The sequence below is a fragment of the Nannospalax galili genome, unplaced genomic scaffold (genome assembly GCF_000622305.1).
Source record: "Nannospalax galili isolate Female #2095 unplaced genomic scaffold, S.galili_v1.0 scaffold1176, whole genome shotgun sequence".
Taxonomy (NCBI): Eukaryota; Metazoa; Chordata; class Mammalia; order Rodentia; family Spalacidae; genus Nannospalax; species Nannospalax galili.
The window spans coordinates 1,282,377-1,302,382 of NW_008338883.1; the positions used below are offsets into that span (position 1 = coordinate 1,282,377).

Genomic DNA, 20,006 nt, shown 5'->3' on the forward strand with positions numbered 1-20,006 from the left:
GTGAGTATATATCATTTATTTATTTATTTATTTATTATTTATTTATTTATTTATTTATTTTTTTTTTGAGGCAGGATCTCTCTGTAGCCCCAGCTGTCCTGTGTCCTGGAACTCACTAAGTAGACCAGGCCCGCCTTGAACTCACAGAGATCCACCTGCCTCTGCCTCCCAAGTGCTGGGATTAAAGGCGTGCACCACCACGCCCGGCAAATGGAGATCTTTTTTAAAAGTTAAAAACTCATTCAATTTTATGTCTTACAGGGTCTATACTGAGTTCAATATTGTATTAGTTCAACCGTGAACCTAAAAATTTACAGCCATTTTTGAGAGAGATGTATTCTTGCTCTGCAAATTGTTACTGAATATGTTAAAGCTGTAGTGAAATGTTTCTTCTAATCGTGTGGTTATTAAATTTTAAAAAAAGCCTCTGACAGTGGGCCAGTCACTGGGTTCTCATCTCTGGTAACAACTGTACCATAGTCATGAGGAAAGCGTCAGTCAACTCTGAGGTTCTGTATGTTAATAGAGGATCAGAGCATCCTTCATACCTTTTAAGGTGTGAAATCTTCTGACTCAAGTATCTTATCCCATCACTAAGGGAGGAATGGAGGAAGAAAACAAAACCAAAGAAGCCAAAGGAAATATTATTTGAGATTTTCTTGTTTGTTTTATGGAAGGTTTATACTGTTACTGATTATAAGTATGACCCATCGTGTCCAGTGTTTTCTGGGCTGGGTATTGAACCTAGGACTTTGTGCATGCCAGGCAAACACTCTGCCAACTGAACTGTCTCCCCAGCCTCATTCAAGATTTTAAACTTCCAAAGGCACCTACAGTGGTTTCATATGATTTCACTACCCAGAGCTAACTAGTGGTAGCATTTGAGTCCTTCTGTGTTGAGTTTGTCCACTTTTGGACTGGAAATTAGTTGCTAGAACATTGCAAAGCCTCATGGAAACACAGATTCAAGTTTTCCCTTAGAAAAGGTCTCTTGTATGGGGAGGTTTTCTTTGCCTCATAGTCGATCCCTATAAAGTAGAAGTTTATACTAACGACTACAGTTCCAGGCCTGTATTTGTATGCATTCTAATATAGTTGAATTGTTAAGTATTATGTCTATAATGGACTTACTGTGAATTTAAATCCTCTTCCAATTAACTCATCATTTGTCATTTTTTTAACCCTTTATATGTTTCTAATGAAAATAATTGGGAGACATAGTTGTTTTTAAATATGAAAGTCATGCTCTTTGCTAAAATAAACAATAAAATTAGAAAAAACCTTGAGAAGCTGGAGAGATGGCTCAGCAGTGAAGAGTATGTACTGCTCTTGCAGAGGACCTGAGTTCCACCCATGTTAGGTGGTTCAGAACTGCCTGAAACTCCAACTCCAAGGTATCCCAACACCTCTAGCCTCTGAGAACACCTGCACTTTTACCCCATATACATTTAATTTAAAAAAACAACAAACTTTAAAGAACTTGAATAATGTCTTTTCTCTCTGATGGCATCAACCAGTATTTGATTTGTATCCTTCTACAACCAGCGTTTGATTTGTATCCTTCTACAGCACATTATTCTGTTTTTAACCTATGTAGGTACTAAAGTTAGATCCCCCCCCCACCTATATGAAACAGTACATCTTTCAGTGCCAATAATGGAAGCTATTGCCTTGTTTTAATAGCTCAATGATTGTCTTAGTTTGTTTTCTGCTACTATAATAGGAATGCTTTAGACTGGATAATTTATGGAGACTAGAAATCTATTTTCTCCCATTCTGGAGGCTGGGAAGTTTAATATTAAGGTGCTGGCATATGGTGAGGGCTTTCCTGCTGCTGATGTTATAGAAGAATCCATCACATACCAAAGTGTTCAGATACCCTCCCTCTTATAAAGCCACTAATCTCATTAGGATGGCCCTGTTTAACTCATTTAACCCTCATTACTTCCCAGAGGCCTACCTTCAAATACCATCAACCCAAGTTTGGGGAACACAAAAAATTTTGGGAAGACTTTTAGGTTGTAGCCATGATATTAAAAATTGTTTCCCTTCTGGTGTCATTTAGGTTGTTTGCAACTTCATGCCAGTACAGAGAGCACAGACCCCCATATAGTTTGACATTTTCACATTTATGATCTGTACAAGATTTCTGCTAAATGAGATTACTTAATGCAAGGTTCTGTGTGTTTTTAAGTAATGGTATTATTTTACCTCTTCAATTTTTAATATAACAGCCTCATTAATTTTTGCCGTTTTGATGGGTGAAATGACGTTTCTTTTAATTTGCATTTTTCCACCTGGCTATCCTTTTGATCGGCAACTAGCAAATATTTACTAAAGTCTTTAAAATAGTCTTATTTGTTTGCTTGTTTATGTGTGTGTGTAGAGGTCAGAAGACAACTTGTGGGTTTGGTTCTCTTCATGTGGGGAGGCTAGACATCTTTATGATAGTATTTTTTTCTATCATGAACATGGATTATACCTGTTTATTTTGGTACTTTAGATGTTTCATTAAAATTTATTCCCCTTCATATACCGTTTGCTTTCCTTTTAGACTGAAATGGTTAGTTTATTCCTAGATGTCCCAAATTATTAGTTTCTATTGAACTTAGATTTTTTTCCAAGTTAAAGTTTATAATTTTCTTGCTAATACTTGAAAAGTAATTGATTTGTACATATTGATTTTCTATCTAGCCACTTTTAATTTGAATACTTTGGGTAGGGTACATTGTTTCACATACATGGCATTTCTTTCGAGGAGACGGTATTTTCTTTAAGTGTCCAGCACTCTCATTAGCAATAGATGTCTTTCTACAAAGCAGTTCTCAAAGATGAGGATAATGCAGATTGGAGTTGATGATCCAGATCATATAGGCACCTACCAAATTTGCTATGTATAAGTTAAGGATCAAATTATTGCATTTGAAATAGCAGAGGGCCACATTTAGTGATATCTGTTGCCTTTTGTTGATTCAGCTTCTCTGAAATTGTAAATTTTTTAGTGCTTGTTTGTGTTTGTGCATGTTTATGTGAATGTGTATGTGCATGTATATTTGCACGTACATTGTGAATATATGTGCATGTGCTTGTGTGTATGTGTATATGTGCTGTTGGAAGCCAGAGGACAACCTTAGAGGTCATCCTCAGGAGCACCATCTATTACCTTTGAGACAGGGTCTTTCGTTGGCCTGGACCTAACTAATTAGGCTAGACTGGCTGGCTCGAGCCCCCGTTAATCCTGTTTGACATCTTTTGAGCTGGTGACAGCTCAGATTTTACCTGATGCTGGGAACTGACTTCTGGTCCTTATGCCTACAAAACAAATACCCTACCTTCTGAACCATACCCCAGCCTTAGACTTTCTTTATTTGGAGAAATTTTTAAGTTCATTGTCCCATAGGAAGTACAGTTGAGTAGTCTGCTGTTTTATGTATTGATCTTTGTTTTTTTTTAACTTTAAAAAAACCTTTTTGAGAATTTCCCCAAATACTTTTGGCATTTTTGGCCTTTGGAACAGAGTATGTTGCTAAGAGGCCCAAGGACATTTTGACTCTTAGCCAAGAAACTGATTTCTTTTTTTGGAGTCTTTTTTTACCTTAACTGCCTAGCCAATTCCTACCTTCTATTCTTATCACACCATCCTCTGAAGAGGTTACTCAGATTGTCAATAGGGAATCGGTACACACCACTCTGGCTTCTTCCATGCTGAACAGGGACTCAGGGTGAGGCATTTGGGGTACCCCTTCAGTGAACCTATCTAAAAGACTCCCAAATAGCATAAATCTTATCTGTAGGAAGAAAAGAAAGACCATCATTCTCCAGTCCAGCCTTGGCAGACAAAAGAAAAATGAGGAGGACCCCAATAGAGGAATGCTTTTGGAAGCTCTCATCAAGAAATCCCAATGGTCTCTGATATGAACATTTGAAAATTGCCCTGTATTGACTTTTCTCTGGTTCCCTGTCTAGAACTTGTAATGCTAACTACTCTTGCCTTTACTTCTCCTTCACATCCCCTATTCACCAGTCAAGGACCTTCTTTTCTCCCTACATGTATTGAATTCTTACCACAAAAAAAGAGAAATAAGTGAGTTAGTGCTAGAAGGCAGTACTGCCAGTGTCTGCCCAGGCTTAATTTGGAGGTAGTCCATGTTTTCTTTCATAGAGCATTTAGTACAGGTAGAGTATCTTTATTCAGAATGCTTGGAACAAAAAGAGTTCTAGATTTTAAAGTTTTAGAGTTATAGATTTTAAAGTTTTATTAATCTTTAAATTTTGGAGTATTTGTGTATGCATAATGAGATATTTTGGGGATGGGACTGAAGTCTAAATATAAAATTCACACATACCTTATACCTGTAATCTGAGAGTAGTTTTTATCTATTTAGCAAGGTAGGTTATGAAGCAACATTACATGATACGATGTTTTCTCTTGTGGTATCACATTGGTGTTTATATTAGTTACTTTTCTCAGTGCAGTGACCAAATACCTGAAAAGAGACAATGTGGGAGAGAAAGGGTTTATTTTGACTGATATTTTAAGAGGATGTAGCCCATCATGGTGAAGAGGGTATGGCCCCAGGAAAGTAAGGTGGTTGGTCACATTGTGCCTGCAGTCAGGAAGCAAGAGCAGTAAGTGCTATGCTCAGCTCCCTTTCTCCTTTTTGTTCAATGCCAGATGCTGGCCCATGAAATGGTGCCATCCTCATTAGAGTGGGTTTTCCTCTTCTCTTAAGCCTCTTTGGAAACACTGTCACTGTCATAGATACACTTAGAGGTCCATGACTGAATTCTAAATCCAGTCAAAATTACAATAAATATTATCCATCACAGTGCTCAAAATATTTCAGGTCTCAGAGCATTTCAGACTAGGATTTTTATATTATGTATACGCACTTGTATAAAGAATTGTTAAATTGTTTTGGTGAATTAAAATGTGAAAAGAGGAGCTGGAGAGATGCTCAGGGGTTAAAGGTGTGTACTGTTCTTTCAGAGGTCCTGAGTTTTGTTTCCACACCCATGTTGGGTGAGCTCACACCTGGAACTAACTCCAGCTATAGGGGGCACAATACCTTCTTCTGACAGGCACCTGCATTGACGTGCGCGCGCGCACGCACGCACGCACGCACGCACACACACACACACACGATTTTATAAGTCTTGAAAACAACGTGAAAGGAGAACGCTGCGGTATGGAGGTAGCAGACATGTGAAACAGCTATTGTTCTCAGATCTGGAGGAAGAAGATGAGGAGATTGCAGTTATTATAACTTAGAAGCCTACCATAAAATAATGTTGCTGGTAGTTTTAGAGAAATTTCTTTTTACAATGATCAACAGAGACTTAAATTGGTCAGAATGCTGAGAATAAATGACCGTTGAGTGCCCTCCCATAAACTGAACATAGATATCATCCTGTCCTAGTTTGTTTCTTCATTGCTGTGACAAAAAACTCTGACCAGTACCAACTTGTGTCCTTGATAATGCGTTGAATGGCAGCTGTGTTGCTGAGGACCTTTCTTATTGTAGGGAGTTAATCAGCTACTATGAAGTGCCTTGACTTTCTGAAAGTTGGCCCTATTGGAAACATTTTTCTTACACATTTGAAATATTTTTCAAACTTATGCCATTGTTTCTATCAAAGGATTTTTTTCACATTGTTTTTTGTGCTAAAACACTTAAAAATAAATCAGGAAATAAAGTTATTTTTAATTAACAGGTGCTTCTAAAGAAGGAGGGGCTGGAGCAGTTGATGAAGATGATTTTATAAAAGCTTTTACAGATGTCCCTTCTATTCAGGTAAGGCTGCCAGTAAAGTATATCCTCCATGATACTGTCTCTGTGCCTCTTCCTGTCATTTCTTTAGTTCCTTTTAAAAAATATGTCTTTATTTTTGTCAGACAGCAAGATGGCTCAGGGGATAAGTCCTTTCAGTGCAAGCCTGACCACCTGAGTTTGATACATGGAACTCACATAAATGTAGAGGCAGAGAACCACCTCTACAATGTTGTCCTATGACCTCCACATACACATTTTACACAGTAATAATAAATTTAAAATTTTTTAATGTTTTAAGATTTTTTCCTTAAATGATTGTATAAGTGATATATTTGACTTATTATTGAGCTGTTATTTGTTGGCGTACTTAGATATATAGTTTTTTAGTAAAGCTAAAATTAAATGCATATGATTCATTTCACATTCCATTGTCAAACTTAGAGCTCATATTCTTGAAATAATTTTGAGCTCAGAAAATTGGAGGTTGACAATAGAAATTTGAAAGTTATTCACATAGAGGTGATTGAAGTAGTAAAAATGGACATATTCATAAGTAAAGCTATTTTTCCATGTCTAAAAAATACAAATGTTGCATTTTATATAACATTCCTATAAAATGACATTTTACTCAATATTGTTTAGTATATTTTTCCACAATGTCAAGTTTATAGTTCTGTTCTATTTATTCATTGATGGTATTCTGTTATACATTATTTTTCTTGATGGGCATTCGGTTTGTTCCCAACTTTTTGCTGTTCAATATTATGCTGTAATGAAGATTTTTTTGTAAAATTTATCTTATAAGATTGGGGGGGGTGTTTTTTGTTTCTTTGTTTGTTTTTGTTTTGTTTTGTTGGTCTTTTTGAGATAGGGTCTCCCTGTAGCCACAGTTGACCTTGAACTCCCTATGGAGACCAGGCTGACATCTCATAGAGATCTGCCCCCCAAGTATTGGGAATAAAGGCATCCACCACCATGTCTGACTGTTGTTGGTTTTAAACAAAGTCTCATGTTCTCAGACTGGCCTTGAATTTCTAATCCTTATGACTCCCAATTCCCAAGTCCTAGGATTGCAGGTGCTTCCACTCCTGGCTCTTATAGGAGTTTCTTTAGGGTGTAACATGAGTGGAATTGCATGGTTGCAGTCTTTTAATTTCATAAGATTTTACTATGTAGAATTATTGTACCACTTAAAACTGCGAGAGAAAGGTGTGATTGGGCTACTCACTTTTGAGACTCCGTCCTTGTTGTAGGGAGCTGTTTTTCTACCTCATTAGCACTCTGCCTGTCTTTACTGTTGGACCAAATGCATGAATGATTAAAAGAAGGAGGAGCCAGGCATGGTGGTGCATGCTTGTAGTCCCAGCACTTGGGAGGCAGAAGCAGGCGGATCTCTGTGAGTTCAAGGACAGCCTGGTCTACATAGTGAGTTCTAGGACAGCTGGGGCTACAGGGAGACCCTGTCTCAAAAAGACCAAAAAAAAAAAAGAGGAAAGAAAGAAAGAGAAAGGTGTGGGGATTCTGCTGTCTTCACATCTGTGCCTGTGCTTCATGGCACTTAAATGTTTTCTTTTCTGGAATAATGACTGCCAATGCCTAATTTTTCTTTGAAATATTTCACATTGCTTTGTTTCCAGATTACTTTATACTACATTTTTGCCTTTCTAGTTCTTTGGAAGCAAAAGTGGTCCTTAAGGTATTTAAGGTCTTAAAAAGTTATAAGAAAGCTTTAAAACTGTTTCTGATTTGAGTGTATTTTGTCCTTATTTTGAAGTATATTTTCTAAAATAAAAGAGAAAATGGTTCCGTTTTATGTTTTATAGACATTTTATATAAGGGAAAGATGAGTATGAGTATTGTAGGAACAATTGGTAAAACTTGACTGGACTTGACCATTCCTCTTTGTTTAGTGTGTTCTTGTCAGAATGTGTCACTGAAGCCAAGGGCTGCTCAGTCTTAGAAAAGAGGAAAGGCTTTCTCACTCATCTCTTGCATCATTGTAGCTAACACTCTCAAGAGCCTCTTTAGTGTCCATGCTATAATTAAAATATGATTTTTCCCGGGCGAGGTGGTGCATGCCTTTAATCCCAGCACTCAGGAGGCAGAGGCAGGAGGATCTCTGTGAGTTCAAGGCTAGCCTGGTCTACATAGTGAGTTCTAGGACAGCTGTGGCTACAGGGAGACCCTGTCTCAAAAAGACCAAATATATATATAATTTTTCTTTCCCTAAAGCTCTAAAGACTTGACTCATGTGGCCGTAGTAGTTGGATGTGGGTTATTTGTGCTTGCTGTCCTCATTGTTTGGTGTGACCATTGTACCTGCACCGCCTCTATGAGGGTCGTGCTCTCTTGCCAACCCCTTCATGTCCTCATGTACTGTTCTGTACAGCATTTGGCCATACCAAGGGTTGAGTCATATCATAGCTCTACCACCTGACTTCAGTTTCCTCATCCTAAATTAGGAATTGTTAGTATATACTCAGGAATGTCAATGCCGATGAAGTGCATGGTAAGCACCTTAGCTATTATTACCATCCTAAATGTTGACACTTTCTCGATGGCCTCATTTCCATTTGGATGGCACATCAAGTTTCTTGACGTCATCCTCCCCATCTTACATTAGTTATCTACTTTACACACTGGATCTTGATGCTCCCTGTGCAAATTGCTTTCTTTCCATCATTGACAAAAGCATCTCCCTATTGATCATGAGCCCCATGCTATAGTGCTCTGATTGCTGCTTCTCTGTGACATCAGGGATCCTCAGTAATTGTCTTTCCCACTGACTCCATGTGTTTGAATTCAGCTTTTCTTCCCATCCAAGCTTTGATACTGGACTTTCTTGTAGCAAAGCTGTTCATAATACATTAAAATCCCTTATTTCTGATGTTTTTAATGCTCAGTTTGCAAAAGCAAAATTGCGGATGTCTCCAAACTTAAAATTTTTCTCTACTCTTATAGCCCAGAAACAGTGCTCCTGTAGAAAGGCACTGATAGTGCACATGATTTTTAGTGAAATTCACAGCATACAAGCCAACAGTCTGACAGTGATGCTGTTACTTCCTGCTTTCCTCAGCTGTCAGAGTATTTGTTTTCTCTGCAGCCGTCAGATTGTCTCTCTCCACAGCTGTTTAGTGCATGTCTTTGTCTCTTTGCTAAGTAGTCCCCTTCAGATGGGACACTCTCCTCCACCATACATTCCTGTTAAGGTTCATGGATCATGGTTCCTCCCTTGCCCAGGGCCAGCACCTCCAATACTCCATAGACTGTTTCCTACATTTTTTTTTTTTTTTTTAATGTGTATGAGTATATTGCCTGCATGTATGTGAGTGCACCCATGTTATACAATGCTGAGGAGGTCAGAAGAGGGCATCGGATTCCCCTGGAACTGGAGTTAAGGATGGTTCGTAGCCACCATGTGGGTGCTGGGAATTGAACCTGGGTCCTCTGCAAGAGCAGTCCGTGCTCTTAACTGCTGAGCCATCTCTCCAGCCCGTTTCCTACATTCTTAATACGTTTTCACAATCAGTGATCTCATATGAGTTCAGGCTCTTTTTCTAGAGCCTTCTCACTGTCTACTAAACATTGCTGGGTTTCTCTTATTTAAAAAGAAAAATGGGTTGGTGGATGGCCCTGTAGGTAAAGGTGCTTGCCATGAAACCTGCTGATCTGAAGTTGGCTCCCAGATCCTTCATGGTGGAAGGAGAGAAGCCCACAAAAGGTTGGGGCTTTCTCCCCAAAGGTTGCTTTACTTGGCATTTCTTTTTAGGTGTCTCAGCCACATCCCAAATACAACCTGTCTGAAATCAGAATCTAATCTCTTCTCAAACACTTGCTTTTCCAATGTTCCAATGTGGAAACCATTATTCTGTCAGAGAAGTTAGAAACTGAGGCTCATTCTTCTGCAACAGATTCCTAACTCAGTGGTCTTTGAACTTACTTGCTTGTATACCTGGGGAAAGATGCTTTAAAAGTTATGCATCCATATTACTGAAGTGAATTTTTGAGTTGACTCTGTTTTTCACCTTGTTTAGAGAAGAGGTTTTTTGCATGATTTTCCAGGACAGCACATTGTAATAAAATTAGTAGTGGCAGAAATGGTTGTGGTAGAACCTCTGTTTTGAAGGAGAGTTTAGAGCTAGGAAAGAGACCTTGTGTAACACAATGTTATCTGGTTGTCTCTCTGTATACTCTTCCCACAAAATTAAATAACTGTTTAAGGTACAACAGATATAAATAGGGCTTTTTTTTTTTTTTTTTTTTTTTTTTTTTTTTTTTTTTTAAAAAAAAGGGGGGTTTTTTTCGGTCTTACTGTGACAGGGTCTTCCTGTAGCCCCAGCTGGCTTGGTACTCACTCTGTAGACCAGGCTGGCCTCAAACTCACAGCGAGAGGCAGTTGCCTCTGCCTTCTCCTGAGTGCTGGGATTAAAGGCGTGCGCTACCATGCCCAGCATAAATAGGGCTTTTCATTGTTTGGTTGATTTTGATTTGGGGGGACAAAGTCTTGTTATGCAGTCTGGCCACAAGTTCATAATCCTGTCTCAGTTTCCTGAGTGCTGAAATTGTAGGCATGAACCACCATGCTTGGCTAAATCCAGCTGTTTAATGAGGGGATCCATGTTACCACCAGGACTTTGTTTTTTGCATTTCTCCTTTCTGATTCCCCTACACTGCCTTCAAATGTGGCCCCAGCTGCTTCAGCCTCACACCTTCACTACCCCTCCCTCTTTCCAGCTGATTTTCTCTAAGCAGATTTAGGTAGCACCTTTGAACTTGGACTGTAGTGTGTTAATATCTGTACTGAGTGACTTTAGCTTGGGCCACTGGATCTCCCAACTCCCTCTTTACCCCTGTACTGTGACTTATTTTTTGTCACCGAGACTTTACATCTGTTTGTCACTCTTTGGAAAAAGCATATCTCTCTGTACTTCACTATATGGCATCCTACTCACCCTTCAGCTCTCACTCCAGTTTGACTTGCCATACTAGCTGAAGCCTTCCATGTGTACAGATGGTCATGGCCCTTCATTCTCCTTTTAGCACTTACTATTTGTAATTTCATAGTGTCCCTCAATTGTAGATTGTAAGCTAGAGACAAAATACTTTTTGTCTATTTGTGCTCAGCATAGTCTTTCTAGTGCCTAGCATAGTATACTCCTGCTGTGAATATTTGTTCAAAAAAAAGGAATACTGGTGTATGACTTTGAAAAATGGTTGGTGCCAGAGTAGACAAAGCATGTAGCTCACCTGCCTATACTCTGTCATCATAAAGGAGAAAACAAAACTAAATTAAAACACTTTTTTGGCAACTTTCTTTTTTTTTTGAGACAGGGTCTCCCTGTAGCCCCAGCTGTCCTGGAACTCGATATGTAGACCAGGCTGGCCTTGAACTCACAGAGATCAGCCTGCCTCTGCCTCCCAAGTGCTGGGATTAAAGGCATGTGCCACCATACCTGGCCTTTGGCAACATTTTTAAATAAGCATATGAATGTAATTTTAGAAATTTGGCCTATTTTTCTTCATCCTCGGACATATGTTAATCTTACTGTTTTGATGTTGTTTATGAGGGGACAAGTAGCAAAAAGGGTAGCAAGGAAGGACAGGAAAACATCTTATTTTGTTACTGGAGGGCTGGAGGGCTGGCCCTGTGTTTAAGAGTAAGTACTGCTCTTGCAGAAGACCTGAGTTCAACTCCCAGCATCCATATCAGGATTCTCATAACCATCTGCAACTCCAGCTCCAGGGGATCCTATACCCTCTTCTGGCTTCTGCGAGCAACTGTACTCACATACGCATACCCCAACAGACACACATTCATGTACATAATTTTAAAAATAAAAGCAAATCTTACCAAAATTGTGCTAGAATGTGAAATAAGCTTACTATGTGAAAAGTTATTTTAAACATTGGGGCTTAATTTTAATATATTGTTCATATTTTCTCTTTAAGATCTATTCTAGTCGAGAACTTGAAGAAACATTAAATAAAATCAGGGAGATTTTATCAGATGACAAACATGACTGGGATCAGCGTGCCAATGCAGTAAGTTTTTTTCATTTTTCATTTTCTTACCCTTCTTTTCTTTCCAGTGTTCCTTTTCAAAAACAGAACGTTTATTTGGTTGTGATATATCTCTATTTCTCAAGAAAGTAAAGTCTGATGGGTAACATTTCTTTATAGAAAATACACTGAGATAATATGCATTTTTAGATATAGATTGAGTTTTTATTGTTTTTGCTGATCACATCAGTGTTAGTCCCCCCTACTTGGTGGCCTGTCCACTTGAGTTGTTTGTTGAGTGACCAGAAAATTGTGAGAGTGAGAAAGCTCTGGCCTCTGGAGTTACCCAGTTGCTTATCACTGCCATTATCAGTCACGACCACTGAGCCTAAAGTCAGGCAGGATTTGCCAGTGAAGCAGCTCCCTGTTCCTGGGGCTCAGTATTTTCATATCATTAACCTAATTTCACAGCAATGCATCCATTTATCTGTCTTTTTCTTTATTTTCTACTGAATACAGTGAATATTTACCATCCATGATTTTTGAAAGATGTTTGAGCATCTTTGAGTTAGGAAGATTTTATCAACACTTAATTCCTTGAGGGAAAATATTTGACTAATATTAAAGTTATATTTATATTTAACAGTTTCTGTATTGCATTTGAAGTTTTGTGACTTTCGTTAGATTTGACCAGATTACATATATTAAATGAATACCTTAGAGTACTCAAGATGCCAGGAAAGGGTTCCTTTTGAAGATTCCCTCTGCTCTCAAGGCTTCCAACCTGGCTAATCATGAAACATCGCCATTTTGATGAATGAAATCAAATAGGCCTTTTTGACAGATAGTGCTTTTATGACATTATGAACTGCAGGTCATTTTTTGTCTCTTTGTTGGGAGGTTACATATTTTCAAATGTACAGTCTGTTGAGCAGACTGTTCTTAACAGATGATGTTGCTCCAAATTTGTTTAAGTATGATATTTTTCAGTTCTAAATTGAGCCTAATACAGAAGGAAAAAATGCAAAACTTTGTCATGGGTGATCTGTGGGGAAACATGACAGATTAAAATAAATGTCAGCATAAAACATAAACTTGTACTTGAAGGTTCTTTGTTTTCCTATAGGAGTCATTTTAGAAATAATCGACAGTCTTATTTTCAGAGTATGACGTTTTCACTACGTATTTAAACATTTATGACAATATAAGCAATAACGCTTTCTATCCCTTTTATAAAAACAAATGAGACACACCAGATACATTACTAATAACTTGCTTTCTCCATTTAAATCACATAAATCACATCCATTCAGTATTCCTGGCCTAGATGGCAAGCATGTAGTAATTGCTGAGATATTTATTGAATACAGATCGGTATGGGCATATTCCTTAATTTAATACATGGACATGTAACTTATCAAATTCTTTCTTGTTTGATAACTTTGCAGTTATTTTTATTTTGCCATATCAAATGTTATGCTGAATGTTGTCGCACTCTTCTTTTTGTGTAGTGCTGATAAGTACCAGTGAACTGAATTTCAAGCCCTTTGCACATATTTGTAACTAGTTTTATAGTTTAAATTTAAATGTAGGTTCTTAGTAAAGAGCACAAAAGGTTTCATTTCAGTTGATGAACAAAGGATTTAATCATTCATAATTTAACACACATTTTTTTCCTTGAGCTTTTATTTTCTTCTACTGTATACTATCAGGTTTGTACTGTATATTGGTACTATATACTATCAGCCCTCTAATTGGGGAAAATGATACCTTCCTTGTAACTTTTAGTTGCCTATCAGTAGTACAGTTCGACACAGTTTCATAGATTTATTTACTCAGTTTAATGGTAGTTTGTCTTTTTCTTATTTTCATTGCCTGTGTATTATCTCATGTGTTGCATGTAATTTTTTTTCTATCATCATATGATTTAACTGTTTTAATCTTGTTTAGATGCCTTCTGAAAGTTGTATTTTGTTTATAATAATCCTTCCTTATATATTCCAAGGTTAAATAAATATTCCTTCAACATTTTTCAAATATATCATTTTCACATTTAAATTCTTTATACATTTTAAAATATATTATTTTTATATATTATGTGTATGAGTGTATTACCTGCATTTATGTAAATGCACCCATGTCATGCAATGTCTGAGGAAGTCAGAAAGAGGGTGTCAGGCCCCCTGGAACTGGAGTTCTGGACAGTTGTTACCTGCCCTGTGGGTGCTAGGAGTCGAACCCAGATCCTTACCAAGAACAGTCAGTGCTTTTAACTGCTGAGACATCTCTCCAGCCCCTAAATAAACATTTTAAGATTTAGAAAACATGGATCAAATTTGAGATTAAAATGATCATATTAAGTAAACTTTTAGTTTCTGAATGTGTATGCACAATTTGTCCCTGTGTGTCTCTCTTTTGATTGTTAAAAGTTTATCATGCATGTCTGGTGTTTACCTGGGAAAAAAAAATGGGGGGGGGGTCTTTTTGAGACAGGGTCTCCCTGTAGCCCCAGCTGTCCTGGAACTCACTATGTAGACCAGGCTGGCCTTGAACTCACAGAGATCCGCCTGTCTCTGCCTCCCGAGTGCTGGGATTAAAGGCATGCATCACGATGCCCGGCTACATGGAAAAAATTTTGACAACTAGTAAAATGTAATGCTAAAAAGGGGTGTGTGTGTGTGTGTAGGTGTGGTTGTGTATGTATTTATATAGAGAGAAAGCCATTTGCTTCACAGTGTGATAATGCTAACAAGACCCTGATGTTTTGTTAGTTGGTCTTGTGATTTTACAGTTTTGCTTATGAATGAATAGAGTTCCAAAATTTAGCCCTTTTAAAAATGGGCTTCCTAGGCTGAGAATGCGTAGCTCAGTGGTACAGTGTTTGCCTTACATGCAGGGGGCCTTGGGTTTGATCTCAAGTACACACATAAACACATAGAGAAGAGGCCTGGAGATATGACTCAGGGTTAAGCACACCGGCTGCTCTTGCAGTGGTTATGATTTCGGTTCCCAGCATCTACATGTTGGCTAACAACCATCCCTAGCTCCAGTTCCAAGGGAATCTGCCACCTTCTTCTGGTCTCTGGGAGAATTGCATGACACAGGTACCCTAATATAATGCAAGCAAAACACTCATACACATAAAAAAATAGACAAACAATTAAAAATAACATAGAACCAGAGAGAGAAGGATGGGAGAGGGATTTGAATAGATTAGTAATAATGATCATCCAACATTGTGAGTATAATTAGATGCCATAAATATTTTAAAATGGCAAATTTCATATAATTACATTTATCACATTTTAAAAAAGACTACTTTTAAACCTATCTTAATCTATCTATATGTATATATCTATTCCTCACATAGCTAAATTTATAATATTGTTTTCCAGAAAGCCCTTGTTTTATATATTTACTTATGAGATACATTTAATGCTACTAAAATGTCTGAATTTAGTTATATAAATGCAATAAGACTAATGAATGGTTCAGTTAAAGAAAACCAAAACCTGAACTTTAGATAGTGTAGATTGGGTGCCTTTTATTTTAGACTGCCACCTTTTATGTCAGTAATGAAATTTCTCTCTCTTTAGCTTAAGAAAATCCGATCACTGCTTGTTGCTGGAGCTGCACAGTATGATTGCTTTTTCCAGCATTTACGTTTGTTGGATGGAGCTCTTAAACTATCAGCTAAGGATCTTAGATCCCAGGTGGTGCGAGAAGCTTGCATTACTGTTGCGTAAGTATATTTCTTTTTTGCTGTTTTTGTGTGGATATGTGTGGGGTTTTTGTTGTTTTTATTTTTTGATAAAAGAAGTCTTTCTTTTGCTGAGATTGTAACTAGCTGATAAAAGTGTTTACCTAGTATGTGTGAGGCCATGGGTTCAATCTCTAGCTCTAGAACAAAGAAATCTTTCATTGATCTTTATGTGTTAGATCTAAAATGTGTTTATATATCTAAACCTATTAGTGGATTCTTGGTCAACTCGCATTTGTATGGGGGGAAAAATGAGTGGATCTGGAAACTGACTATACTCACTTTTCTTACTTTTTTATTTTTTGTTTTTGAGACAGCGTCTCCCTGTAGCCACAGCTGACCTGGAATTCACTATGTAGACCAGGCTGGCCTTGAACTCAGAAAAACCGCCTACCTCTGCCTCTCAGTTTTCTTATTCTTAAGTTAGCTACTAAGCACTCCATTTTTGATATTTTTAGCAAATCAGAATTGTAATGTCATTAATTTATCAAATATGTATATAGTGTTCCAAAATATAAACATGGAAGAGCACCTTGCCTGAGTACTGTTGTTGCATTTGTAACCCCTTAAGCATCCTTTGAAGATAGAAAACACATACGTACCTGCATTCAATCTTTGAAGGACTATTTTATTAATGTTCTAATCAAAGAAAGGGAAAGATTAAAAATGATTATAATAAAAGGAATTTAAAAGAACCATTATTAACACATGGCATAATTACCAATGCAGGAGAACCTACACATAATTTATTGAAAGCAATGAATGTTGGCAAGGTGGCTAGGCATAAGTCAATATACTTATGATTATAAAATGATTATATGTTTTGAATAAAACAAAATTCCATAAAATGTAACCTTGAAAAAATATGGTTAAGGGCCAGAAAGATGACTTAATGGGTAAGGATGCTTGCTGTCAAGCCTGAGGTAAACCAGGACCCAAATGGTAAGAGAGAACTGAGAACTGACTCCTGTGTATTGTCTTTGATCTTCACACATGCTATAGTGCGCGTGCACGCGCGCGCACACACACACACACACACACAAATGGATAGGTTAGATAGATAATTTTTTTAAAGAAACAGAAGAAAAATATACTTAAAATGGAACTGGAAAATTGGACAAAGTATGTAAAGAACTATTTGCAGGTAATGCACAGTGGAGGGAAACCCTGGGATACTTAAAAGATGTAAGTAAGCTGAATAGTGCTATGTTGACCTGGTGGTACATTTGAGACCATGAGGGTTGGTAGGGACTCTTAAATAATTCAAAACAATTTCACTGAATTTAGAAAGTAAAGATTCAGATTTTAAAAGGCTGAGGTATCCAAAATATTTTGTGCAGAACAGTGGAGAAAAGACACAGAGAACACTGTAAAAGTCTTGTGTGACCTTGAATCTAGCTGAATACCCATCTGTGTGTGTGTGAAGCTATAGCTCCCCACCAAAGAGGGAGAGAACTACTGCCTCCCAGCGCTCAGGCAAACATCAATTCCCAGAGCTGAGGCTTAGGAGAACTTCCAAATCTGACCTTCCAAAATGGAGAAGAAACCATTTTAATGCCCGGCACATTTAGCAGAGACCCCCAAAAATCCATGGTATAGGATTGCTTCTAAACCAGCTGGAAAGGGCAAGATTGAACTAGGGCTCACTGCTTCCAGCAACCTCATCAAAGCAAACCGATTCCCAGGTTACTACCTTTCTACCAGAACAAAACTTACTGATGGAAGACCACAGTTTCCAGACACGGGTGACACTGCCGTGCTTTTGATTTGAGGTCCCTTTTCACTTGGACTCAAGAGATTGGCAAATTGACATGGAACTGAACACTAGTAAATAGCTCTGTATCTTGAGTACCTCTTTGCATCAAGAATCTGAATTTTTGGCACAAACTGTATCTCAGCCATGTATTTGAATAAGATACTAAGTTGAACATGCTGCCACATGTCTTTCATTGCAGCACTTGTGTGGTAGAAGCAGGAGGATCAAGAGTTAAAGGTCATCCCTAGGCTATGTAAGTTCAAGGCTAGCTGGGCTACATAAAACCTTGTCTTAAAATATTAATTGATTTTTTTAAAATGTTTTATCTTTTATTATTTTTGTTTTATGTGTATGAATGTATTGCCTGCATGTAGGTAAGTGCACTTGTGTTGTGCAGTGCCCACAGAGGTCAGAAGATGGTGTCAGATTCCCTTGAAACTGGAGTTACAAGCAGTTGTTAGCCACCATGTGGGTGCTGGGATTTGAACCCAGGTCTTCTGCAAGAGCAGCCAGTGCTCTTAAACTCTGAGCCATCTCTCCAGCCTCTAATTAATTTATTTAAAAATTAGAGATTCTATAGATGTTGAAGTTGACAAATACTGCTAGTATTGTCAAAGTTGTCAGTGATTACTGCATCTTTCCTGAGTGTTTTCGCTGAAGTCATACAACTAAAGACTGAATTAAGCCTGGGGAGATAGCTCAGTGGGTAAGATGCTTGCTTTGCCAGAGTGAAGCTCTTCTTGTAATCTCATTGTTGGGTAGGTGGAGAAAGGAGGATCCCTGGGGTTCATTGGCCAATCTAGCTTAATTGGTGAGCCCCAGGCCAGTGAGAGACCCTATCCAAAGGAAGTAGATAGCGTTCCTAAGAATGACACCTGAAGTTGTCCTCCGGCTTCCACATGTGTGTGCACACATACCGGCACACACACATACAAATTTAAAATGACTGAATTAGTTGCTTAGCTACAAATGTGGAAACAAAATACAGATGACCTTAAGATTACTAAAGTAAGAGATAGTAATAGTAATGTTTTCACTCATGGATTTCTACATCCTACTCCCAAGACCCCAAAGTTGTAGATCCATTAATAGAAATAGAGAATGTCCTGAGAAACATTGATTTGAGTAATACTTGGAACTTGATAAAGACTCAGAGTAATCAGAACTGATAATTTTACTTAACCTTGCTTAGAATTAGTGGTTTGATTCTGTGGGCCAGTATTGTCTCTAAATGTTGTTGCACAGAGATAAATACAATGTCAGATTCATTTTTAGACCACCAGTTAAATAGGAAAAAGAAGCAAATATAAATTGGAGGCTAGGGGTATAGCTCAGTTGGGAGCATGTATCAAGCCCTGACTTTGATTCTTAGCACTGCATAAACTAGGTTGGTGGAGCTGCCTATAATCCCAGGACTTGGGAGGGAGATACAAGAGGGTCAGAAATTCCAAGTGAGTTTGAGGTCTTAGAATACATGAAACACACACACACAAATATGTATATATAAATTACGTGGGGTTTTTTTTCATGTATTTAATATTAAAATAGTTTTTGTCTTCCTTTTTAGCCATCTTTCAACAGTTTTGGGAAACAAATTTGATCATGGAGCTGAAGCCATTGTACCTACACTTTTTAATCTTGTCCCCAATAGTGCAAAAGTCATGGCAACTTCTGGATGTGCAGCAATCAGATTCATTATTCGGGTAGGTTTCTCAGTGATGATCCCCTATCCCTCCCCAAACTCGTTTTAACTCTAAGGCAGGAAATTCACTTTTGAGTTATTTTTCTGATAATAACAGCAGTGTTGTTATAGAACATGTAAATTATATGAAAGAGCACAAAGCAAATGTTTGAACATGGAATATAATATACATGCAGGTATTTGTGTGTACTTAGGTATGTAATCACAGATTAGTTATACGCAGTGTGAAAGCAGTAGGCAGATTCTTAACATTTCCCATAATGCATAGCTTGAGAATACCCCCAGAGAACACAGCCTCGCCGTAAATTTGTATCTTGTCTAAGTAGTCATTCCAGTGTTTGCTTCTCCAAATTTGTATTCTTATGTGCCATGCAAATAAGAATGTAAATACTGGGACTGGAGAGATGGCTCAATAGTTAAGAGCACTGGCTGCTCTTCCAGAATACTTGGGTTCAGTTCCTAGCACCCACATGCAGGCTAACAACCACCCTCCCTAACTCCAATTCCAAAGGATCCAATGCCCCTCTTCTGACCTCTGCAGACTTTTCAGGACACAGGTGCACTTACATGCATGGAGGTAATACACTCATACACACAAAATAAAAAATTTTTTAAATGTAAAAATTGTAAATGTTAAATATACATAATTGTTTAGTGTGCACATGTACATTTTATGTATCATCCAAGTTTTAAGAATATTTTATTCTTATTTTATGTGTATGAGTGTATTCTTTATATGTATGTAAGTACATTCGTGTCGTGCAGCGCCCATGGAGGTCAGAAGAGGACATTGGAACCGCTGGAATTGGAGTTAAAATGGTTATTATCTGCTGTCTTAGTTTGTTCTTCATTGCTGTGACAAAATACTCTGACCAATACCAACTTGGGGAGGAAAGGGTTTATTCAGCTTACATCTCCCAGGTCACAGTTCATCAGGGAGCCCAAGGTAGGAACTCAGGGCAGGAACCTGGAAGCAGGAGCTGGAGCACAGGCCATGGAGGAACGCTGCTTACT

General features: G+C 37.9%; 1 protein-coding gene across 27 annotated transcripts in view; it reads left to right on the forward strand.

Annotated features, from left to right (window-relative positions):
• Positions 1 to 20,006, forward strand: part of Clasp2 (cytoplasmic linker associated protein 2) — a 220,169-nt gene that overhangs the window by 82,067 nt on the left and 118,096 nt on the right. For all 27 annotated transcript variants that reach the window (XM_008833413.2, XM_008833404.2, XM_029563675.1 and 24 more), the window contains 4 exons: positions 5,716 to 5,795; positions 11,724 to 11,816; positions 15,371 to 15,516; positions 18,858 to 18,993. In XM_008833413.2, the coding sequence (XP_008831635.1) occupies positions 5,716 to 5,795; positions 11,724 to 11,816; positions 15,371 to 15,516; positions 18,858 to 18,993 (455 nt within the window). The remainder of the gene's footprint in view (positions 1 to 5,715; positions 5,796 to 11,723; positions 11,817 to 15,370; positions 15,517 to 18,857; positions 18,994 to 20,006) is intronic.